The following is a 19,284-nucleotide window of genomic DNA, read 5'->3' as shown; positions in this document are numbered from 1 at the left end:
TTTGTTTAATTTCACCCACATAGTTGCTCTTGCAGCATCTGGTGCATTGGATTGGGTATATCACGCTTTGGGAAAGGCATGTGTAGGAACCACCGATTCTGATGTTTTCATTATGAGGAGGTGTGGGTTGTAGTAGCAGTGGAGATGTTTTGAGGTTAACTGTTTCTTGCTAAGGCAAGGCTGTGTCCCACTTGATGTCTACTGGGGAGTTTGCTTCTGAGCTTGGCAGGGTTAGAGGATAGTTTGAAAGCCAGGAGCAAAGGATCTGGAAATATTTGTCTCCAGGTCTGATCTTTGAGTGTTGACTGTAGTTGTTTGATTCTTCTGATTAGTTCCAGTATGGGGTGGTAGGTGACCACCAGGGGTGTGTGGTTTCTTTTTATATTATAGCAGGTTAATGTGGGGTATTTGGATAGCTCTTTCACATGTAAAGAAATAGATTGTACTAGAATGTCCTTGTTGTATAAGGGAAGATTTTAGGCTTACAAGTGTTATCCTCTGAGCAGATGCAGTGGTATCTAAGGGCCTGACTGTAGATTACAGCTCTTTTTTGATGTGCTTGGCATGATTGCTGATCTTTTGGGCTTAAGTTTGGTGGTCCATGAGTTGTTTTTTGGAGGGGAGGGTTTTGTATATGGTGGTTTGTAGGGTGCCATGTTGGATATAGATTGTGGTATCTAGGAATTCGGTGTCGGTTTAGGAGTATTCCAGAGAGAGTTGGATTTGAAGGGTGATGATGTTAAACCTGTGGTAGATGTCAATGAGTCCATGTGTTCAGTTCAGGATTATGAAAATATCATCTATGTAACATGGGTATAGTGCTGGTTTGGTACAGTTTCCTAGACATTTTTACTCCAGGTGGCTCATGAAGTTATATCAAGGGACTATGCCAGAGCCTTGGTTGCACTGAAAATACATACCAGCCGTGCTGAATTTCTCCTGGTTGAAGGTTCAGTCCATTGTTTTCAGTCTTCCATCTGGCAAACATCTATGCACTTGACTTGCGCTATTGAACTCAGTGGGACTGTTCAGAGGAAAGCTGTTTGAGGGGATGGATGCTTGAAGCATAAGTCTATTTGTGTTGACGTTTTCATAGGGGAGGGGCAACACATTTTGTCTCGTTTCCTTTTAGCAAAGGAAATTGATAGATTGGGTCAGATGGACCAATCCCAGTTCCCCATTGCTGTGCATCTGGCATTGTTCTGGTACCTTATGCCTGTAAAAGCAGGGCTTAAAGATAGATGTATGCTTTTTATAAGATACTCTTGTTCTTAGGTGGAAATGTGCATGCAAAGTTCAAGGGACTGGAGAATCAAGTCCAAGATGCTTTTAGAAAATCAGTGCATTGACAAATCCAAGCAGAGCAGTTTTCGCGCTTCTTCCTAGCCTACTCACTGGCTACTGCAGGCTTTTTATCTTAAATACGTGACCAGACTGGCGTGCTTTTTGCCTTCACAGGAAAGACGATTGCACATGTATGTGGTGTATTGCCAAAACAAGCCACGATCAGAATACGTAGTAGCTGAATATGATGCATATTTTGAGGTAAGCCTGACCGCGTGTGCTAGATGCTGTGCTTTTTAAATGTGTAGTGTCTAATTTAATTGGAGGGTTAGCTGACAAACTATGGTTTAGGCTAAACCAAGCATTCATTTATTTTGACTCTATCTCTTCTCTCTTGTGTCCAGGAATGGTTCTTAAATCTATCTCAAATTCTTATTCCATTAATTTCTAGCTATTGGTTCGGCTGCTGACTTTCAACAATATTTCCTTTTGCCAAACCTCTTTGGTCTGAAGTAGTCTTTCCAGCCTTTCGTCTGCGGGGAGGAAAGTTGAGGGTTTTGATAGGGCATGATTGATTGTTATTTGGAAAGTATTATTCTGTCCGGCAACTATTGGCAATTGTTGAGTCTTAAATATTGATATTGAGAACCTACTTCTGTGGAAGTCTTTGGGAACTGACTCGTCTATATATGATATGTATCTATATATCTGGTGTGTGTGTGTGTACATGTGTGTGTATATAAATAGTGTGTGCGCACAGATGCAGGAAGCTGGTTTCAACAAAGGGCAAGTGCTTCATTTTAATAAAGGGTACAGGTCATTATATCGTATCATACATTTAAGGCTTTCTGTTTGACCCTGACCCCACTGAAGCCTGAAGGGCAGACTCCTTAGCTGTAACTCCAGCTGGAAGCAAGAGTCTCAGGGTTTATGCCAGCTTTCAACCAGGAGAAGATGCTTGCCAAAATGTGACACTGTCAGAGTCTTAAATCATAGACTTCTAAAATATTTTCTTGAAAGATAAAGAGAAGACTAAAGAGAGCGATCTTAAACCGAAACAAATGTCACTTGACACACTTGATTGCATCCTGCCTTTCTTCATGGAATAGTTCTTCTTACGTCTTATTCTGTATTTTGTTGCAATCACAGTTTTTAATGGCCTCAATTATCAATGTTTTTTCAGGAGCTTCAGCAAGAAATAAACCAGCGGTTAACCCTCAGTGACTTTTTGATCAAACCCATCCAGAGAATAACAAAATACCAGCTTCTACTCAAGGTAATAGAAATCGATACTCAAGATAAAGCTGGAGTAATCGGAGCCTGGTCGGTTTCAGATGCTTTGATATATCGTGACAGAAAAAATAAGTTGTGTAAGCAAGTGTATTCCTGGTCTGCATGATTGCACTGGAATTGGAACCAATCAAAATTTCAATACGTCTTTTTTTCTCTTTTTAATTGAAAAATATTGGGGGAATTAGACAACTTCTACAGAAAAATCTCATTTTGAGTTAATCTTTCTCAAAAGGAAAACTGAAATCATCTACTATTTCTGTAACTTTTTAATTAAGCATTTTGGGCAGGTGCCCCAGCTCATTACTGATTTTTCTTGGAGGAGAAAATAACCCTAGCAAAAACTGAAGAAAACAATTGTATGGTGGAGAATTGGATTTTTCCCCTCCTTAATTTATTTTTTTCAAACTTCCTATTGAATAAGTTTCAAATGAGAGTGCTTTTTCCATGAACAACCCAGAGGGAAACTTCCCAGTGCTCGAGTCGGCTCTAACTGAAACAGACCTCCAGCTGTTGCTAAAACAAAGTAGCAGCGGTGGGGTAGGAGGTGGAAGTAGGGTCCAGGTGTTGTGTACTGAACTTTCAAATATTGATGTCCTGTGTCCCAGAACGAGAAACTAAAGTCTAACTTGTCCAGTGTATGTAGTTTCGGATGTCATCTTGGAAACCTGTCTTATTTTTCTTTCCCCCTGCCCGCTCCAAGATTAGGACCCCCATAGGTGACTTGGCCACAACTTCAACTGTTTCAAAGCACTCCTGAAAATCCAGTCTTGGCAAGGTATCAAGTTGAATGCCCCAAATTAGACACTTCTAGAATTTGGGCTGTAATCACCAACGGTACTGGGATTCTTGTTGTTTTTCCTCATTTGAACTAAAGTCTCAGACTGACATCTGCCTGCATTTTTATTGATTGCCATGAAAAATTGGTAGTTCCAAAGATGATTGTGTTAGTCTACACCAGAAGTGGGCAAGATGCAGCCCGCGGGCAGGATGCAGCCCGCCAGGTCATTCTTTCCGGCACACGGAGCCTATAAAAAATTTAGAAAATTAATATATATCTGCTCCTGGCTGCCTGGCATGTGGCCCTCGATGGCTTGCCAAAACTCAGTAAGCGGCCCTCTGCCCGAAATAATTGCCCACCCCTGGTCTACACAGTCTCCAAATGGTATCTACACATGTGTCATCTTGTGGCTTAAAATAAGAGACTAAGGCAGCTTTCCCACGTACGAGTACCAATTCAGTCTGTTTCAATACACAAATTTCAACCAGTCAGTTGACCTTAGGTACTATTTTCCCCATCTATAGGAAGGGTATAACAGTAATATTAAATCAGTTAATCAAAACTTGCTTGTGTGGTCGGATAAATAAGTTTCTCTGGTATCCTCAGAAATAAAGTGCTATCAAAGTATTTTTTTCACTTTCTGTGGAGTTACATTCTGATGTTCACTTTTTGTGGAGTAATCGCTTTCCTAAAACTTTCTAATGCAAACTATCTTGATTGTCTTTAGGACTTCCTGAGATACAGTGAAAAAGCTGGACTGGAATGTTCTGAGACAGAGGTACATAGGCAATATTGATATATTAACTCATCTCTATATTGCAGCATAATTCAGTATGATTTTGAATAGAGGAAATGCCCACTGATGTTTGGCAGTGATTGAAGAATTGGGCGGGGAGGAAAAGAAATGGGACGTGCAAGTTAAACCAGAAGCAAAACTAAACTCTGCTGGATGTAGCATGGGATGTCGTGGTAGAGTGGTTAAAACATCTTGCTATGGCTTCAGAGATGTAGGCTTTCACCTTCACATCAGGCTTGTGCAATAGGCTGCCTCCAATTGTAATTGGGTGCCTGGTCATTCAGGCTGGGATGTCAAAAATGACTGGATGTTATTATGGTCCTTGTGTGCCATTGGCTACAATACTGGCTAGTGTGGGCAAAGTATGCCTTATGGGCTGCTGGGCTTTAGAGGATTTTAAGCAAATGGGGCATAGTAGAGGCACCCCAGAATTTAACTGGCGTGGGTGGAAGTCCTAGGTCCAAACGTATGTTTCATTGAGTCCTTGTTTCAGGGCAGCATTGACTTGCATCTTTGCCGTTAAGGCTCCCTCTGGCTTTCCCCTAACTGTTCAAAGTTCTTCTTTAACAGAAAGCAGTTGAATTAATGTGCCTTGTACCAAAACGTTGCAATGATATGATGAACCTGGGCCGTCTTCAGGGCTTCGAGGTATGTATCTCAATTACACTTGTTCGGTGTTTTAGTGATCAAGGAGCTTTGGGTCATCAAAAACAACAAGGGAAAATCCCCAAACTTTCTCCAGTTTTGTTAGCCAGTACCCCACCCCACATGGCATATGTTGTTCCTTTGTGAGATGCCAAGGTTGAAGAGGAGGTGTATCCCCCTAGTCCCAAAACAACATGACAGGTGGTGTATTGCTTCACCACCTGTGGCCTGTTACTGCTCCCCATGCTTAAATGGCAGGTTTGTTTCTACTTCCAGATTCCTGTGGTGGGTAGTGTGGTAACCTATGACACCTGAGCAAGGTACCCTGGGAAGAGAGCCCGTGAACATCTGTATTCAGATTTCTGCAAGTACAAAGGGAACTCCTGGGTGATTTGCACTACAGTGGTCAAATGGGCATGAATTGCCTGCCCTAGTAAGATGTCTGACCTACCAAACGAGGACCTGCAGGTCTTAAATAATAGAACACAAACCATAATTCCAATAAAAATCAGATGAGATGGCTGATGAGCTGTGCCCACTGGTTAACATGATGATTAATCATCCTGTCGTTGTTTCGTGGTACTCCCTCCATTAGTCAGTCTGTACCTTTAGGCTGAGGGCCTCTTGGATCAGGACCTGGGGGCTTGTTTTTCCAGGGTTTTACATCTGATGGAGATGGGTGGTTAGGACACATAAGTGCCATGGTAATACAAATGGGAATGAAATTCCCATTTATACATATACAATATATAATATATATATACTATATAATATATACATATAATATAAATTCTCCTACTGTATTGTTTTGATTTTATAAATTGACCCCACCTACTGAGGCTCAATTTTAGGAAGAAGAGGTTTTTTTCCTGAATGCAAAGTGCTTTCATTTTGATCTTTTGAAGTGCTTTTGCCTTCCCCAGATCCCACAGGAGAATCAAATAACCAAGGAAAGGATCCAAATGGTACAATGCATTAAAACTAATAGGATAAAAATGCACTGAAATTTCTAGCATAGAATTTTTAATATATGTATAAAATACTGCAAGACCAAAAGTCTGGATGGGAGGGGTCTCATTAGAGTTCAGCTACATGTATAAATCCAGTGCATTATTTATGGGTTTTTCTTGGTGTTGGCTGGGTAGACTTGTAGTCAGTCCAGTACAGGTGTAGGAAGAGTTGGAGGCCATGGGAATGCAGAATGCTGTTAAGCAGTCCTGAGTTCCTGACATCTCCTTAAGTTGGGGGGATGCATCTCAGAAGTCAGTGTTGCTTGGAAGTCCAAAATACACAAATCCCATTAGATCCATCCCTGGGCTCATGTGGTGTTATCCTTGCCTGCCGAGGTTAACACTTGCTTTGTTTCTTAGGGCAAGCTGACGGCTCAAGGAAAGCTGCTGCAGCAGGATACCTTCTACGTCACCGAGCAGGACTCTGGAATGCAGTGTCGGCCAAAAGAGCGGAGGGTCTTCCTCTTTGAGCAAATAGTCATCTTCAGCGAGCTTCTTAGGAAGGGCTCTCTGACACCAGGCTACATGTTCAAGAAAAGCATAAAGGTAAGGAGTGAGAGAAATCCCTACAATCTGGTTGCTTCTTGACCAGGAGTCGTCTCCATGCTCATCTCCACCCTAACTAGATTAACTGAAATAAAACTAAATCGCTCACGTTGTGAATAAAATCAAAATAAATGATGTAAATCAGGGTTTCGTTCGATCAAATGGATTGATTTGAATCAGTGATTTTTAAATAACCAAAGTTAATCATGATTTAAATCAATCCACCCAAGCTAGTATAGGTGTGGCAATAGTGGTTTTAGTTGCAGGAAACAACCCCTGCTTTGTGTACTGTAAAGAGGTTCAGGGGAATAAATCTTTTCCAGTGTCAATACAACTACTTTTTGGCCCAGGGACATGAGATGCTTTTCCAGTTAAACAACACTGTAGAGTGATGCAGATGGTGGTGTCCTTCCCCTCTATCTTTTTGTTTTGCTTTAAAAAAAAGAAAAGGCTGGGTTATCTCTGTTTTGCGTGGGCTTTTTTCCCCTCAGTTGATTCTTACAGTCAGGGACTGAAAATGCCATGACCTTGCTTTAATTTGTTCATGGTGTTGCATGTTTGGTATTCATGGACAGACATATTTGGAATATCTTGGCTACATGCTGACCCATCTGTCCTTTCCGTCTGATACGTTTTTGTGAGTTTGCAAGGTAAAACACCATTCTTCCAAGCTGACAGATAATGAACATGCATGTAAAGTCCCTCCAAATTTCATGCGTCCAGGGAATTGTGAACCTCTCCAGAAGCAGCTCGGGCAAAGGATATGTTTTGCAAATCTACACAAGTCCCACAAAGTCAAAGCCGAGCACAATTATTTGTGGGATCACAAACTAATAAAGACTTGGGTAGTAGAGCCCTCAGAGATGGAAACAATTTGATTGATCCTCCCTGGTGAATTTTTCCCTTTGTATATCCTTGTGTGTTGCCCAGTCACTTTTAAGTGACTCTGACCAAGCTTGTCTGGCAGGTTAAGGGATGCTGATCTAACTGCTGCTGTAATTACTCAGTTTGGGCAAGCAATAAACTTTTTCAGCTTTAGGAGCAGTGTCCCACAGTTTTTTATGTTCCATGGCTACATTATGCTTTATAGGAAGCTGTAAACCCAGGTAGTTTAGGTAAATACTGAGAGATGCGGCACAGCTGTTGGAGCATTAGACTTAAACCCAATATGCCTTTTGGCTGTAGAATGCTAAATTTCACTAAGTCATTGATTGGTATTGAACGCAGATGACATTTTGTTGTCCTAATTGTGATTTGTGTGATGAGCTTATATTAAGCTTACAGGTTTGAAGTAAATTTGTACAGAAATTGTTCCTTATTTTTACGTGCTGATGAGTCTTATGCATCGTAATGGAATTCACTTGCTTTGTTGCAGATGAACTACCTAGTCCTCGAAGACAATGTGGAAAATGATCCTTGCAAGTTTGCTCTCATGAACCGGGAAACATCCGAGCGAGTGATTCTACAGGCTGCCAATCCTGAAATCCAGCAAGCTTGGGTACAGGACATCAATCAGGTCCTGGAAACGCAAAGAGACTTTCTAAATGGTACATGAACTCTTCTTCTTCATCTGAGTTAACATGGATCTAGGACGTTCAAACGTTGCTGTCCTCTACTGAAAACTATTCATCAGCTTCCTCTGATCAGAAACGATCTTCAGGAGAATGCTAGAGTTTAGCCTGTCCATCAATAAGTAGGTCTTGACATGGCTCCAGGCTGTATCCCTTAGTATCACTTGTCAAGGTCCTGATGTGTAGACTTCCCATTCTTCACATAGATGGAAGCTACCTACAGCATCATGTCATGCAGAGATCTCTCCTCCTGATTCAGGGTTGCATAGTGCAGGGGGCAGAGGAAACTTGGGTTGTCCTTTGGGCTGAGGTGGATGCACAGGAGTGGAAGTTTGCACATCATCCCACCTCTACCACCTTTTATAGGCTCATGGAGACTACCCCCAAATGTTGACATAGCTCTATGTTTTATTGAAGTTTCCATTAAAATTTTGCCTGGCTCCAGAGTAACTGTGACTAGTGGAGTCTCAGGTTCGGGTCCTGGTAGCCCTCAGATCCCCTGTTAAAGCGGATAGCTGGGTTTCTGCAGGTGATCCAGTAGATCAGCCAGGGCTATGGATTGGTCTTGGGTGTTATCGGAGATCCAGAGCCCTCACTCGGACACGTCTCGGTGGTATCTGTGGCAGTTCTCACAAATTTCCTCAGCTCTTCAATGTTGTGTTTTCCAATGCTTGCCTTCCACTTAGACTGAGAAATTTTAAATATAGAAACTCAAGGGCCATATAAGAAATCACACCCCATTTATTTTGGTACACAGAGTCCCTGCACTGAAGAACTTCCCATTAAAATAAGTAAGGAATTGAAAGTGAGGGCAGCTTACCAAGCTTCAGTAATAACGTTAACATGCCACTGTGCTAATATTACTTTCTGCAAAAAACTGCCTGGAAGTCAAGGGAGTGACTCCAAATATGGGGCCTTTTTTTTTTTTAATTTCAGAAGAACATTTTGTTTAAAAGTTGGCCTAAATCAAGAAAGGAGATGTTTCTTAACTCCTTTTTAGAAGCATGACAGAGCACATCAAATCAGGGGTTGTTTTGAACAAAACATTTCATTTTGTTTCAGGCCAAAATTTTTCCAGGCTTTTGTTTTGACCTGGACCAAAATATTCTTCTTAATTTTGTGCTTTGGTCCACTTGCTGATGCGTCTCTGTGCACTGTGGGTTTCTTTTCTCATTTTTGGGAGAAATGCAGCTTCTGTTGTGGTTTTTTGACCAGATTAATCCGATCCCATGACACTTTGCCCAGCAATGGGAAAGTACATGGCTAGTCTCTCAGCTTTCCATTTTAGCTGGCCTACTTGACAGAATATTAATTCTCTGGAAAGGATCTATATGGAGCAGTTAAAGTTACATGACACGCACACAACATCTGTCACTGAGGGTTGCTTTATATATACAATTTCAAATAAGAATTTACTTGTTTCTTTTGTGAAGGCGTAATTTTTTACCATGTTCTTGAATCAGATGATCAGTTCTTCAGTGCAACAGTAGTGGGTGTCTTGTATTAAAACCACGTGCAGTAATCTGTAAAATGATCTCAAGATGTCTAATTGGAGCAAGTGGAGGAGCATGTTTGAAGTGGTTAATATCCTTTGTACTGTATGTTAGGGTACATGGCGTTCCAAGAAGTGGTACATCTAATTCTCTTCCTCTCTTGCAGCACTGCAGTCTCCTATAGAGTATCAACGCAAAGAAAATAGCTCAGCGGTAATGAGGCCCCAAACCAGCAGGGTGCCTCAGCCCAACAGCAGACCCTATTCTTCTGTTGCAGTCGGCTCTGAGAAGCCTTTGAAGGCTGCAAGCCGTAACCCATCTCTCCCACCCTTGAAGATATCTACCTCCAATGGCAGTGCAGGGTATGAACACCAGCAGCCCGGGGACAAATATGAACAAAGCAAGGTACTGAACTTACCCGATGACAATTGTTACAGCCCAACTGTTTGTACCCATGACAATCCAAGAAGCTTAACAATAATTAGCAGCTAACCAGGTCAGTCGAAATCAGCCTACTGAACAAGCGCAGGTGACTCACAGTAAATTGGTCCAGTTCAAAGATAAACCTACTTATTAGTTCCTTGAGCGTGGCATTCTGCTTGGCAGTACCTAGTGTCAATAGTAGCACCCAGACAGAGCTTGACAGTACAACTTAAACGCTTAGAAAACAAAGTTGTAAATGAACTTAGTACTCATGAAAGAGGCCACATTCACTGATTTATATCAGTTTGCTCTATATGGCATCATAGAAAAGTAGGCCTAGAAGGCATCTCGGGAGGTCAGCTAGTCCAAGCCTCTGCTGGAAGGCAGGACCATCCTAGACTAGTGTCTAGCCTGCTCTTAAAAGCTTCCATGGATGGAGATGCCACAATGTCTCTAGATAGCCTGTTCCAATGCCTGACCACCCTCGGAGCGAGAGAGGTGTGTCTTGTATTCAACCTCAATTTGCCTTGCTGCCATATAAGATGGTTACTCTTTGCCTGGCTCCTGGCAGACAGAAAATAGTCTGTCACCATCCTGTGTATCACAGCCCTTCAGATAGTTGAAGACTAATATCAAATCCCCCTACAGTACAGCTGGTGTGCGAACTTCCACGTCCTTCCTTAGGCAGGGTCCTGGCATACTGTCCTGAAGAGGTTATCCCTAAGAAGGGTAGTTTAGTGTTTGCCCTTTCTGAGGCTGGTAACAAGTTTTGCCAGTTGTGGAGAAAGACATCAACACCCCAAGGAACTCTTAAGTGCAAACTGACCTGAGACTGTTCGCACAGGCCACCACTGATCATGAAAATACATTATCAGATGGTGAAAGCTTTTGGGCCTTGCCAAAGCAGCATTTGAACAAGTCAAACCGCTGTACGATCTGTTGTGAAGAGGCTGAGTGTTCACTTCACCGGCAAACATCAGCCTTCACTGCTCTTTTCGCCTGCTCCAATCCATTGCAACAGCGGTTTTATCCCAGGGGTGTTCTTGTTTGCATCTTAATGCAGAGAAACCAGTATGGTTTATAACACGAAGCAGGACTCTGTCTTGAATTGTCTTTGTATTTGGATTTCTATATGCCTTCAAATTCTTAAATACTTTATTTTTGCTATTATAAACATACAGATTAAGTATTAAAAAAATGGAAATGGCTGCGACTGAAAGAGAAGAATTCCAGCCTACTCCCGCTAAACCTGCCTTCAAATATTTCCATTGTGTCCACTTCACAGAATGACCTGGGAGGGTGCAATGGGACCTCTTCCATGGTGGTAATCAAAGATTACTATGCACTGAAGGAGGACGAGATCTGCGTGAATCAGGGTGAGGTGGTTCAGATCCTTGCCATCAACCAGCAGAATATGTTCCTGGTGTACCAGCCTGCAAATGATCACTCCCCAGCCGCTGAGGGATGGATTCCAGGAAATATCTTGGCTCCCCTCACTAAATCCACTACAGATAATACCGACGGAAGCATCAAGTAAGTGCCAGTTGGCTTCCCTGGGAGCAGTATGTGGATTTTTTGAGGAAAAAAAACACAAAACAAAAAAAAACACAAAACAAAAAACAAAACAAAACACCCCCAATGGTAGGGAGTTCCTGCTGGTTTTTATCTACAGTGCCATTGGAACAAGCTGAAATGCTCAATCCACAGCGTGGGGCATCCATGTTGGATAGTCTGGGTTTTGGTTATTTTTGTTCATTGGTTTTTGTTTATACTTTGTACAGAATTAAAACCATAGACAGTTTAAAGGCATGTTTTCCGTTGATCCATCTTAAACCAACATGGACCTCTTTTGGACTGGACTTATTTATGTTGTATTAAGTTACTAATCTATATATTGGTTATAACAGCATCTAGCAAAAAAAATAGGCCTTGTTGGACTGAGGCCTGCTTCTCAAGGAGGAGAATCTTGTTGTCTATGGCAATTTCTTTGTACAGCTTGTATTTTTTCTTTTATTTTATTTTGGATTTTTTTTTTTCTGTTCACGGTAACTTTTGTAAAATATTTTTTTTTTGTTTGCAAGACCCCTCCCCCCCTTCCAAATACATTCCTGTATAAAGTATTTTGCACTATTTAAAGAAGCTCATATTGATGAAGTCAGGTTGTGCAATATAATGGATAGTCGCAATGTTCATCATTGTACCTGTAATGTAACTAATAATTTTAAATGTACTATTTTAAATATGTAAAATAAATTTTCACCATGAGCATGTTTTAATGAGGTAAAAAGGACTAGTTTGACCCTCTTTTGGTTTTTTTTGTTATAACATTTTGTTGCTTATTTAACAAATGTGTGGATTTTTTTTTTTCTTTTCTGATTTTTAGAAATTTGTCAGTCTGAAATGACTAATGCAAGAAAGTGGCTTTTTGGTATTAAATACAGAAGGTACAACCCCCTTTTTAGTAATACCTGTTCATTTCTTTAACATCTAAAATGACTAGATCATAATGCATGATGGATACTATGAACTGTTATCTCACATGAGTGCCTCAAGGTGTAGATTTACATGGAAAAGCCTTAATTGCCAATTAAAGAAATCGTATGATCTCTTCTAAAGTTTCAATTGTGCCAGATAACATTGGGTTTACTTGGAGATAATAATAGGTTCAAAACTGAGAGTTCAGTCTAGTTGTATTGAATGCACGGCGTTATTTATCATGTCTTGCACCTAGGGTCTTGTGGGCACTCTTCTCCAGCACTGGTGTGATGTGCCAGTATCTTTAGCCCAGTACCAGATCTCCAGTAACTACTGTCAGATTGAATTCCCTGTACAGCCCTATTCTGCAGTGATCTCTGCAAGGAAAATTGGATAAAACTGGATAATACGTTTCATTTACTTTTTTTTTTCTTCTTCTCCCCTGTGTGAGATTTAAATGCTCAGACATTCTCTTCAGATTACAAAAAAACACAGCTACTTGAATGGACTGGCTCTTTTAATATGCATCTGGTTTAAAAAGAGAAAAAATTGACTGCTGTGGATGTTGGCTGTGGCCCTTTCCATGCTGCCATACTATGTGTCTTAAAAGAGGGGACTCATCTGTATGTGTGCTATCCTGCAGTGGTTGCAGTGTGATGTTCACACCCTTCTATGTATGCGATCTTGCTGGTTCTCGGCCAAAATTGGAGACAGTCTAGAACTCATCAACCCTGCCCCTTGACTGTCTTATCTATATCTGGAAAGGAAACCTAAGCTGAACTCTCGTGACGGTTCTGATATGTTGAATAACTTGCTCCTGCCCTGCATATGCAATCAGGATCTTCCCCCAAAGTGCCCGAATGTTATACCAGAGCTTATTGTACCTGGCAGGCGTAAGAGGTTGGCATAATATTCTAGCTTTCTGGTGCTCATCTGAACAGAGCCTCAATGCCTCTTTGCAAACATTAGTGCATGCAACTTCATTAGTGTTGCTCTAGCATGGGAAACTCTATCGCTGAGTATGAGAACGGTTACACTTCGTCCATAAAACCAGTTTAGTCTTAGGCTGGAGTTGCCAGTAGCCTCGTGTATCGGTGTAATCTGATGTCAAAATATAACAAAGCGAGACCCTTTTAGAATGGGAACCGAGTGTTCACGGAGGGATGTCTGCTCTTTCTGGAGTTGAAAAGTCCTACCTTGCTAACATATCACATTTTATTGGCACTGCAGGTTATCGTTGGGATTACATGCTACCTTTCTTTGTAAAATGTGTCAAGGTACTGTAGATGCAACATATGCCAAACATTGGGCTTTCACCATGCAAATCAAATTTGCATGTTTTAAAGGTGGGCAGATGTAGCGTAATGCTTTTCACCTGGATCCCAGCTCATCACGCTGCTGCTCTCTGAGAGCTTTCTGCTTTAGACAAACATTTTGAGGGGGGGGAAAAAAAGCACTGTTCAAGCTAAATTAAAACCATATGTAATGCAGTTTTGTTTTTCTTAATTTGATGTTTGCTCCAAGATGTGATTTCTATTGCCTCCACAGCATTGCTCTAATAAAAGGTGACATGACTTTTCCAAGGATAAAGTCCTCAGGCACAGTAATGGGGGTGGCTACATAATGACAATTGCCTATTCCAGTCTCTGTTTAGTGAAAAAAAACAAAACCCCATGATTAACACCCTAGACAATTAGATTGACAATGCAACAGTGTTAAACTAACAGGAAATTCTTAGGCCAAATAAGTATAGCAAAACTTGTGATTTCCAGAAAATGACTTATCTCTTGGAAATCAAATAACCTAGATTCTATTTTTTTTTATGCTTTTAGCAACATTTAGGGCTTTACCTTGAACTTTTTGAAATCTCATATTTGCTTTGCCAAATAATCCATGTAGACCCTTCCCATCATACTTTCATCGGTTTCACTGCTTGAATCAACAAGATATAAGATTGGGTTGACCTTTTGGCATTTGTCACAAATATATCTTGCTGAACTCCCTGAAGCTCGATGACAAGTTCTGAAGTTTAGACTGACCGGTTGCCTGCTTACATCCTGGGAATTATTTTTCCTGCTAAGTGCATTAAAATAGCAAGCTGGGCACAACATCTGCTTGTAGAACCGTTCTGAAAATGTGTTGTTTAATCTACGCTCAAACTGTAATAGATGCATTGCCAATTGCTTCGACGTTTAGGGAACTTCAGTAATCCCAAATGTGGACGCTGGTCCCCTTTCCACATCCTTCCTTCCTGCTATGATCTGCCGTTTGATTCGTGCATTTTTTGGTACAACAGGAAGTCATGTTCATGGCATACCCTGCGCATGAGAAAGCGGGCGGAAATGGAGAGCAGTGGCAAAAATGAAGCCAATGGGCCACGTAAATCCAAGGATATTCTGGGCAACAAAGTCTCTGTTAAAGTGAGTAAGGTCATCCAAAGCTGCGTGCTGCTCTCCTGCTTCCCATCCTTGTCACCTGCTGTAGCACCCTCTCTGCAGAGAGGGAGAGGGGCAATGATTTTTGGGTTTGTTTGATTTTTTTTTTTTTTTTTTTGGTAGTACCCATTTTAGCAGGACTTTTGCATGCAAGATTAAATGCAATTTTTTTTCCTGGCATCCAAAATCAAGTAAGTAATATTCATTTACCTATAGATATTTATACAATTAAAAGTATACATTCAGTGGAAGAAATGCAAAACATGGGCAGAAATCCAATATTTCTTGATCCTTGGTGATGAGTAAACTTGGAGCTCTATCACCCCAGCTCCAGGGAGGCCAAGGGCCTGGGTAAAAGCCGTTGGGTGAAATCTTGGCCATGCTGTGCTCCAAGAAGTTTTGTAATTGGCTTCATATGGGTCAAGATTTTATTCTCATCTTAAGACAGTGAGGTAGCTGCTGGGCTGGAAAACCTGAGGGGTGATTGAGAACCTTGTCTTTTTATACTGGTTAATGGGGAGGGCTGATTGGTTAGTGTTGACATCCCAGTACAGACAGGGAACCAGGGGCTCCAGGCCCATTTTCTGCTGTGCTTGCATGACTAATATTCTCAAACTTGGAGCAAATGGGAGCAGATAAGGAAGCCTGCTCAGCACGTATTTGTGGCCCCATTGGGGAACAAGCAAGCTGTCAAGCAATTTTGATTATAAACCAACCCCCGTGCCTTGATTTGGGACAGCATGACATAATTTGCTCAGTTGCATTTCTGCTCATGAAAGCATGCAAATGGACTTGGTTTTCCGATTTGGAACATTACACCACGCAAGTGAGGTACAAAAGGGGTAAGGGTGTGAAGGGGGGAACCCTTATTTGCAAGCTGACTGCATTTTGCACTATTTTGAAGCGTGCAGAACCACTGCACTAGATGCATGGCAGTGAAGAATCTGGGAGCTGGTCCGGCTTGGCAGACATAACTTGTCATTCTGTTGCTTCCTTTGCCATTTTGTTTTAGCTGAACAACTGTTGCTGCCTTTTCTCCCTTGGCAAAAAAAGCATGTGGCTGCCTTCAGCGACTTTATTTTTAAGCATTTCCTTTATCAGTACATACATCCATGCTGCTCACAAGTCCTGCGCTGCTCTGCCCAGCATCTCTAATCTCTCTTCTAATCTCTTATTTTCTTTCTTCCTCTCTATGCTGCCAAACAAGGAGACGAACAGCTCAGAGGAATCAGAGTGTGATGACCTTGACCCCAATACTAGCATGGAGGTAGAGACAACCATATTAATGTCATTTTTTTCCCCCAGAGAAATATGTACCCATTTCAATACGGCTTTTTTTTTTTTAAACAAACTAAAAAAGGCCCTTGTGTATGTCCTCATAGTATGATGGATGTATCCTTTAGATTCAGTATAGAACGTACTGCCCGCGCAGTTTGTTGAGAAGCTAGTTGGAGTCTGGGCTGAGGTCAGGTTAGTGGGAGGGATGGACGAACCAGTGGGTTAATGGGAGAGAAACCAGTGCTGAGCTGGCAGCTTAATTCACCTCCAGGATGCATCCAATTGTTAGGTTTCGTCACAAAAAACCTCAGTCAATAAAATCTCACAGAGATATTAGTGCTCGGTTAGTATAGAGATATTTCTGTGTTGTATTACCAGCATCATAATTCTTGTTTGGAATTACTGTAGTCAGGCTAGTCTTATAAACCATTCAGGCCAATGTTGTCTTGCGGAGACTGATACTTTTTTTTTTTGCTAGGTGGGAGGTTGGTTGCATCAAGTTAGGATCTAGAATTTAGAGAGAGATCTCTGTAACTTTTTTATTTGACACTTCAGTTCTCCCAAAAATTCATATATTTTAAACAGCAAGAAGCTGCAACAATGTGGAAGTTCGAATTATGCACTAGAAGACGATTAGACAAGTAGAACTAGCTGCACTAAACTGGCCTTGGCCCCATGGAAGACATTTGTAGATAAATGGGTGTGTTACGTTTTAGTCCCATGTGACCCGACCCCCATTCACATCTGTGGAGTTACCCTGATTCACACCGGTGCTGGAGTCGATCCGAAGTTCTGCAAGCGACTTCAGATCTCTACCCCTGGAGCTTCAAATTTATTATATTTACCCGAATCCAAGATGACTTCAAATTTAAGATGACCTCCGCCCCTTAAGATTCTATACATGGAGAATTTATTAATTTGTTTATAATTTTCCATGTATAGGATCTAATTAATTATTGGACTGTCATCTTAAATTCATCGCCCGCCCCCCTGCAAAGCAGCAGCAGGGGGCAAGGGGCCATACCCCTGCCCTTTGTTCCTCTGTCCTCCATGCCCCCCCCTCCCCCCCTGCCACTTTTTTTCCCCCTGCCTCCTGTACCACCCCCTGCCTCCTGATGCTTACTTTCTGGGCATCAGCTTTGGCTCTGGGGCAGTCGGCAGCAGTGGCAGCCCCAGCTGCGACCCAGCCAGAAAGAAGCAGCGGTGGCAGCTCCAGGCCTGGCTGGTTTAAGACTACAGCTCCAGCTCAGTGTAATCAGTGAGGGGAAAGGGGGAGCAAATGGTTGATAGGGGCAGGCTGCGCAGTCTCTCGCATGCTTCCCCCTCCCAAGACACACTTTGCAGATCTGCCCCATGCATATGCCTGATGCACAAGCCACTGCAAGCTGCAGCTCAGCTCCGGCTTTGGCCCCAAGCCTGGGGCTAATGATAGAGCTGAACGGCCACCTGCCTTGGAAGATACTCAAATCTAAGACAAGGGACAAAGCTCTTTTTCCCAATGGTTATTGGGGGCAGTGGAAGCTTTGTCTTGTATTCAAATAAATATGGTAATAGCTAATGATTTCCAGTATCACTGGGCACTTTTACATATGCTCCAGGGGTGCGGGGGTGGCGCTTTAATTACAGCGGCTCCAAAAGCTGGCCTAATTGATGTGCCACCGCACTGTGTCTCCTGTATCAGCATCCCTGTGCTTAAAGATGGTGGCGGGGGCACTTGAACTAAAGCTTGCTCGATCCATGAATGCTCTCGTATTTGTATCGTGCTTGTTTCTGTAAGTGCATTTGATGAAAAGACATGGCCCAAACAAGAAAATCTTGACTCTGCAGGTATCCTAAGACTGAATAATACTATCTTTAAGGTAAATTACATTCCAATGATGTGTGACTTGCATTTCAAAGAGCTGTGAATACATTTTGGAGAGATGTTGGGAAGGAGAGTTAGGGTGAAATCTCTTTCAACAGGTGGTAGATAGTTCACGTGTCTGCCCTACAGTGGCATTCAGTTACTGCATGTAAATTTTGTAAAAGCTGTAGATAATGAAGCTGGTTGTGCAGAGGAGAAGGCGAATAGAGGTGCATGTGATGTGCATGGAACTGGATGAGGAAAGTAATTCATTTGGCAAAAGATTTCAGTGATTTGAAATGTGACTTTTCTTCAAGGCAGGAAATAAAACTCACATATCTGAAAAGGGGATGGCCCCAACGCCAGGGCAGTTTGCATTTCAGGCCCACTCTAGTCGTGCGCTCTGTGTGGGAGTGGTGTTGTGTTGCACTTGGCTCAGAGAAAAGAATTGGGACCCTCCCCCTCTTCTAGACGATAATGAAATGAAACAATGAATGCTTAGAACGGACAAAACAAGATGCCAGTCCAGTTCTGGGCAGGTGTGGTGCCCTCGCTGACGGTGTCTATCGCCAGCACGGACCTTGGTCGCACATCTGCTTCCACCTGCATGCCTCCTAGCTCATTGTTTAGGGCAGCTGAAAATGCCATTAAACTTGCCCTCCAATGACCAGAAGCAACAGGGTTTCCTATTAGCACTTGAAACTCGCACCCGGGTAAAAGCAGAATTGCTTGGTGCCAAACCAGGCTTTTAACAACGAAGCATGAATAAAACTAGAAGACCTAGGCGAAGCAGAGCTAAGGCAGTTACCTTTCTATATAACAGCATTTTGAAGCTAAGCAGCTTTTTAAAGTCTTTTTAATTAAGGCCAGTATTGTTCCCCGTTTTTTTTCCCCTGATGTGTCTAGATTTTTAGTGAATTGTGCTTGATGGATAATGGGGTCACTTGACACCTCCCACCCACAGAACAGAGGTTTGTCACACCCAGCCCCATGCACACCCCACCCTTTGCCATTAAATCTCGACTTGGAGGGTCCCTCTGTGTATGCTGCACCATAACTCGGGTAACTCTATGCTTTCATTAAGTTAGGCAGCCAGGGCACCAGCAGCAGTCTAGCCAAGAAGTGGGGTGATTTAGTCCATGCTGAGCTCCATGATGCTATGGCCAGGGAGCTAGTACATGAGCTGGGTACTTTAGAAGTGGCTCAAGTAGTTCGAACCACACTGTGGTCATCTTTGGCCTCCATGTAGGCATATCCCTGTTCTTAATGTTCATTCAGTCTCTGCACTTGGACTGCTAGCAGCTTAAGAGGGTTTTCTTGTGGTCTGGAAAACCAGAAACCTGGAATTGCCAAAAAGAGAGCAGAGTCCAGGAAACCCGTCCAGATCATTTCCAGGACCACCAGCCTGCACTCT

General features: G+C 42.2%; 1 protein-coding gene across 8 annotated transcripts in view; it reads left to right on the top strand.

The window, feature by feature from the left end:
- The window catches only part of LOC102377708 (kalirin RhoGEF kinase), a 140,371-nt gene that overhangs the window by 82,172 nt on the left and 38,915 nt on the right, over positions 1-19,284 (top strand). For 5 of the 8 annotated variants that reach the window (XM_025196963.1, XM_025196965.1, XM_025196962.1 and 2 more), the window contains 10 exons: positions 1,459-1,545; positions 2,468-2,560; positions 4,083-4,133; positions 4,722-4,799; positions 6,167-6,352; positions 7,728-7,899; positions 9,583-9,821; positions 11,125-11,372; positions 14,611-14,734; positions 15,957-16,016. In XM_025196963.1, coding sequence (XP_025052748.1) covers positions 1,459-1,545; positions 2,468-2,560; positions 4,083-4,133; positions 4,722-4,799; positions 6,167-6,352; positions 7,728-7,899; positions 9,583-9,821; positions 11,125-11,372; positions 14,611-14,734; positions 15,957-16,016 — 1,338 coding nt within the window. Of the gene's footprint in view, positions 1-1,458; positions 1,546-2,467; positions 2,561-4,082; positions 4,134-4,721; positions 4,800-6,166; positions 6,353-7,727; positions 7,900-9,582; positions 9,822-11,124; positions 12,127-14,610; positions 14,735-15,956; positions 16,017-19,284 lie in introns of those variants that run through there. The other 3 variants (XM_025196968.1, XM_025196966.1, XM_025196967.1) reach the window with 1 other exon arrangement.

Source organism: Alligator sinensis, unplaced genomic scaffold (assembly GCF_000455745.1).
Source record: "Alligator sinensis unplaced genomic scaffold, ASM45574v1 scaffold4_1, whole genome shotgun sequence".
Taxonomy (NCBI): Eukaryota; Metazoa; Chordata; order Crocodylia; family Alligatoridae; genus Alligator; species Alligator sinensis.
The sequence above is the reverse complement of the archived record's forward strand: the minus strand, read 5'-3'. Positions and strand labels throughout refer to the sequence as shown.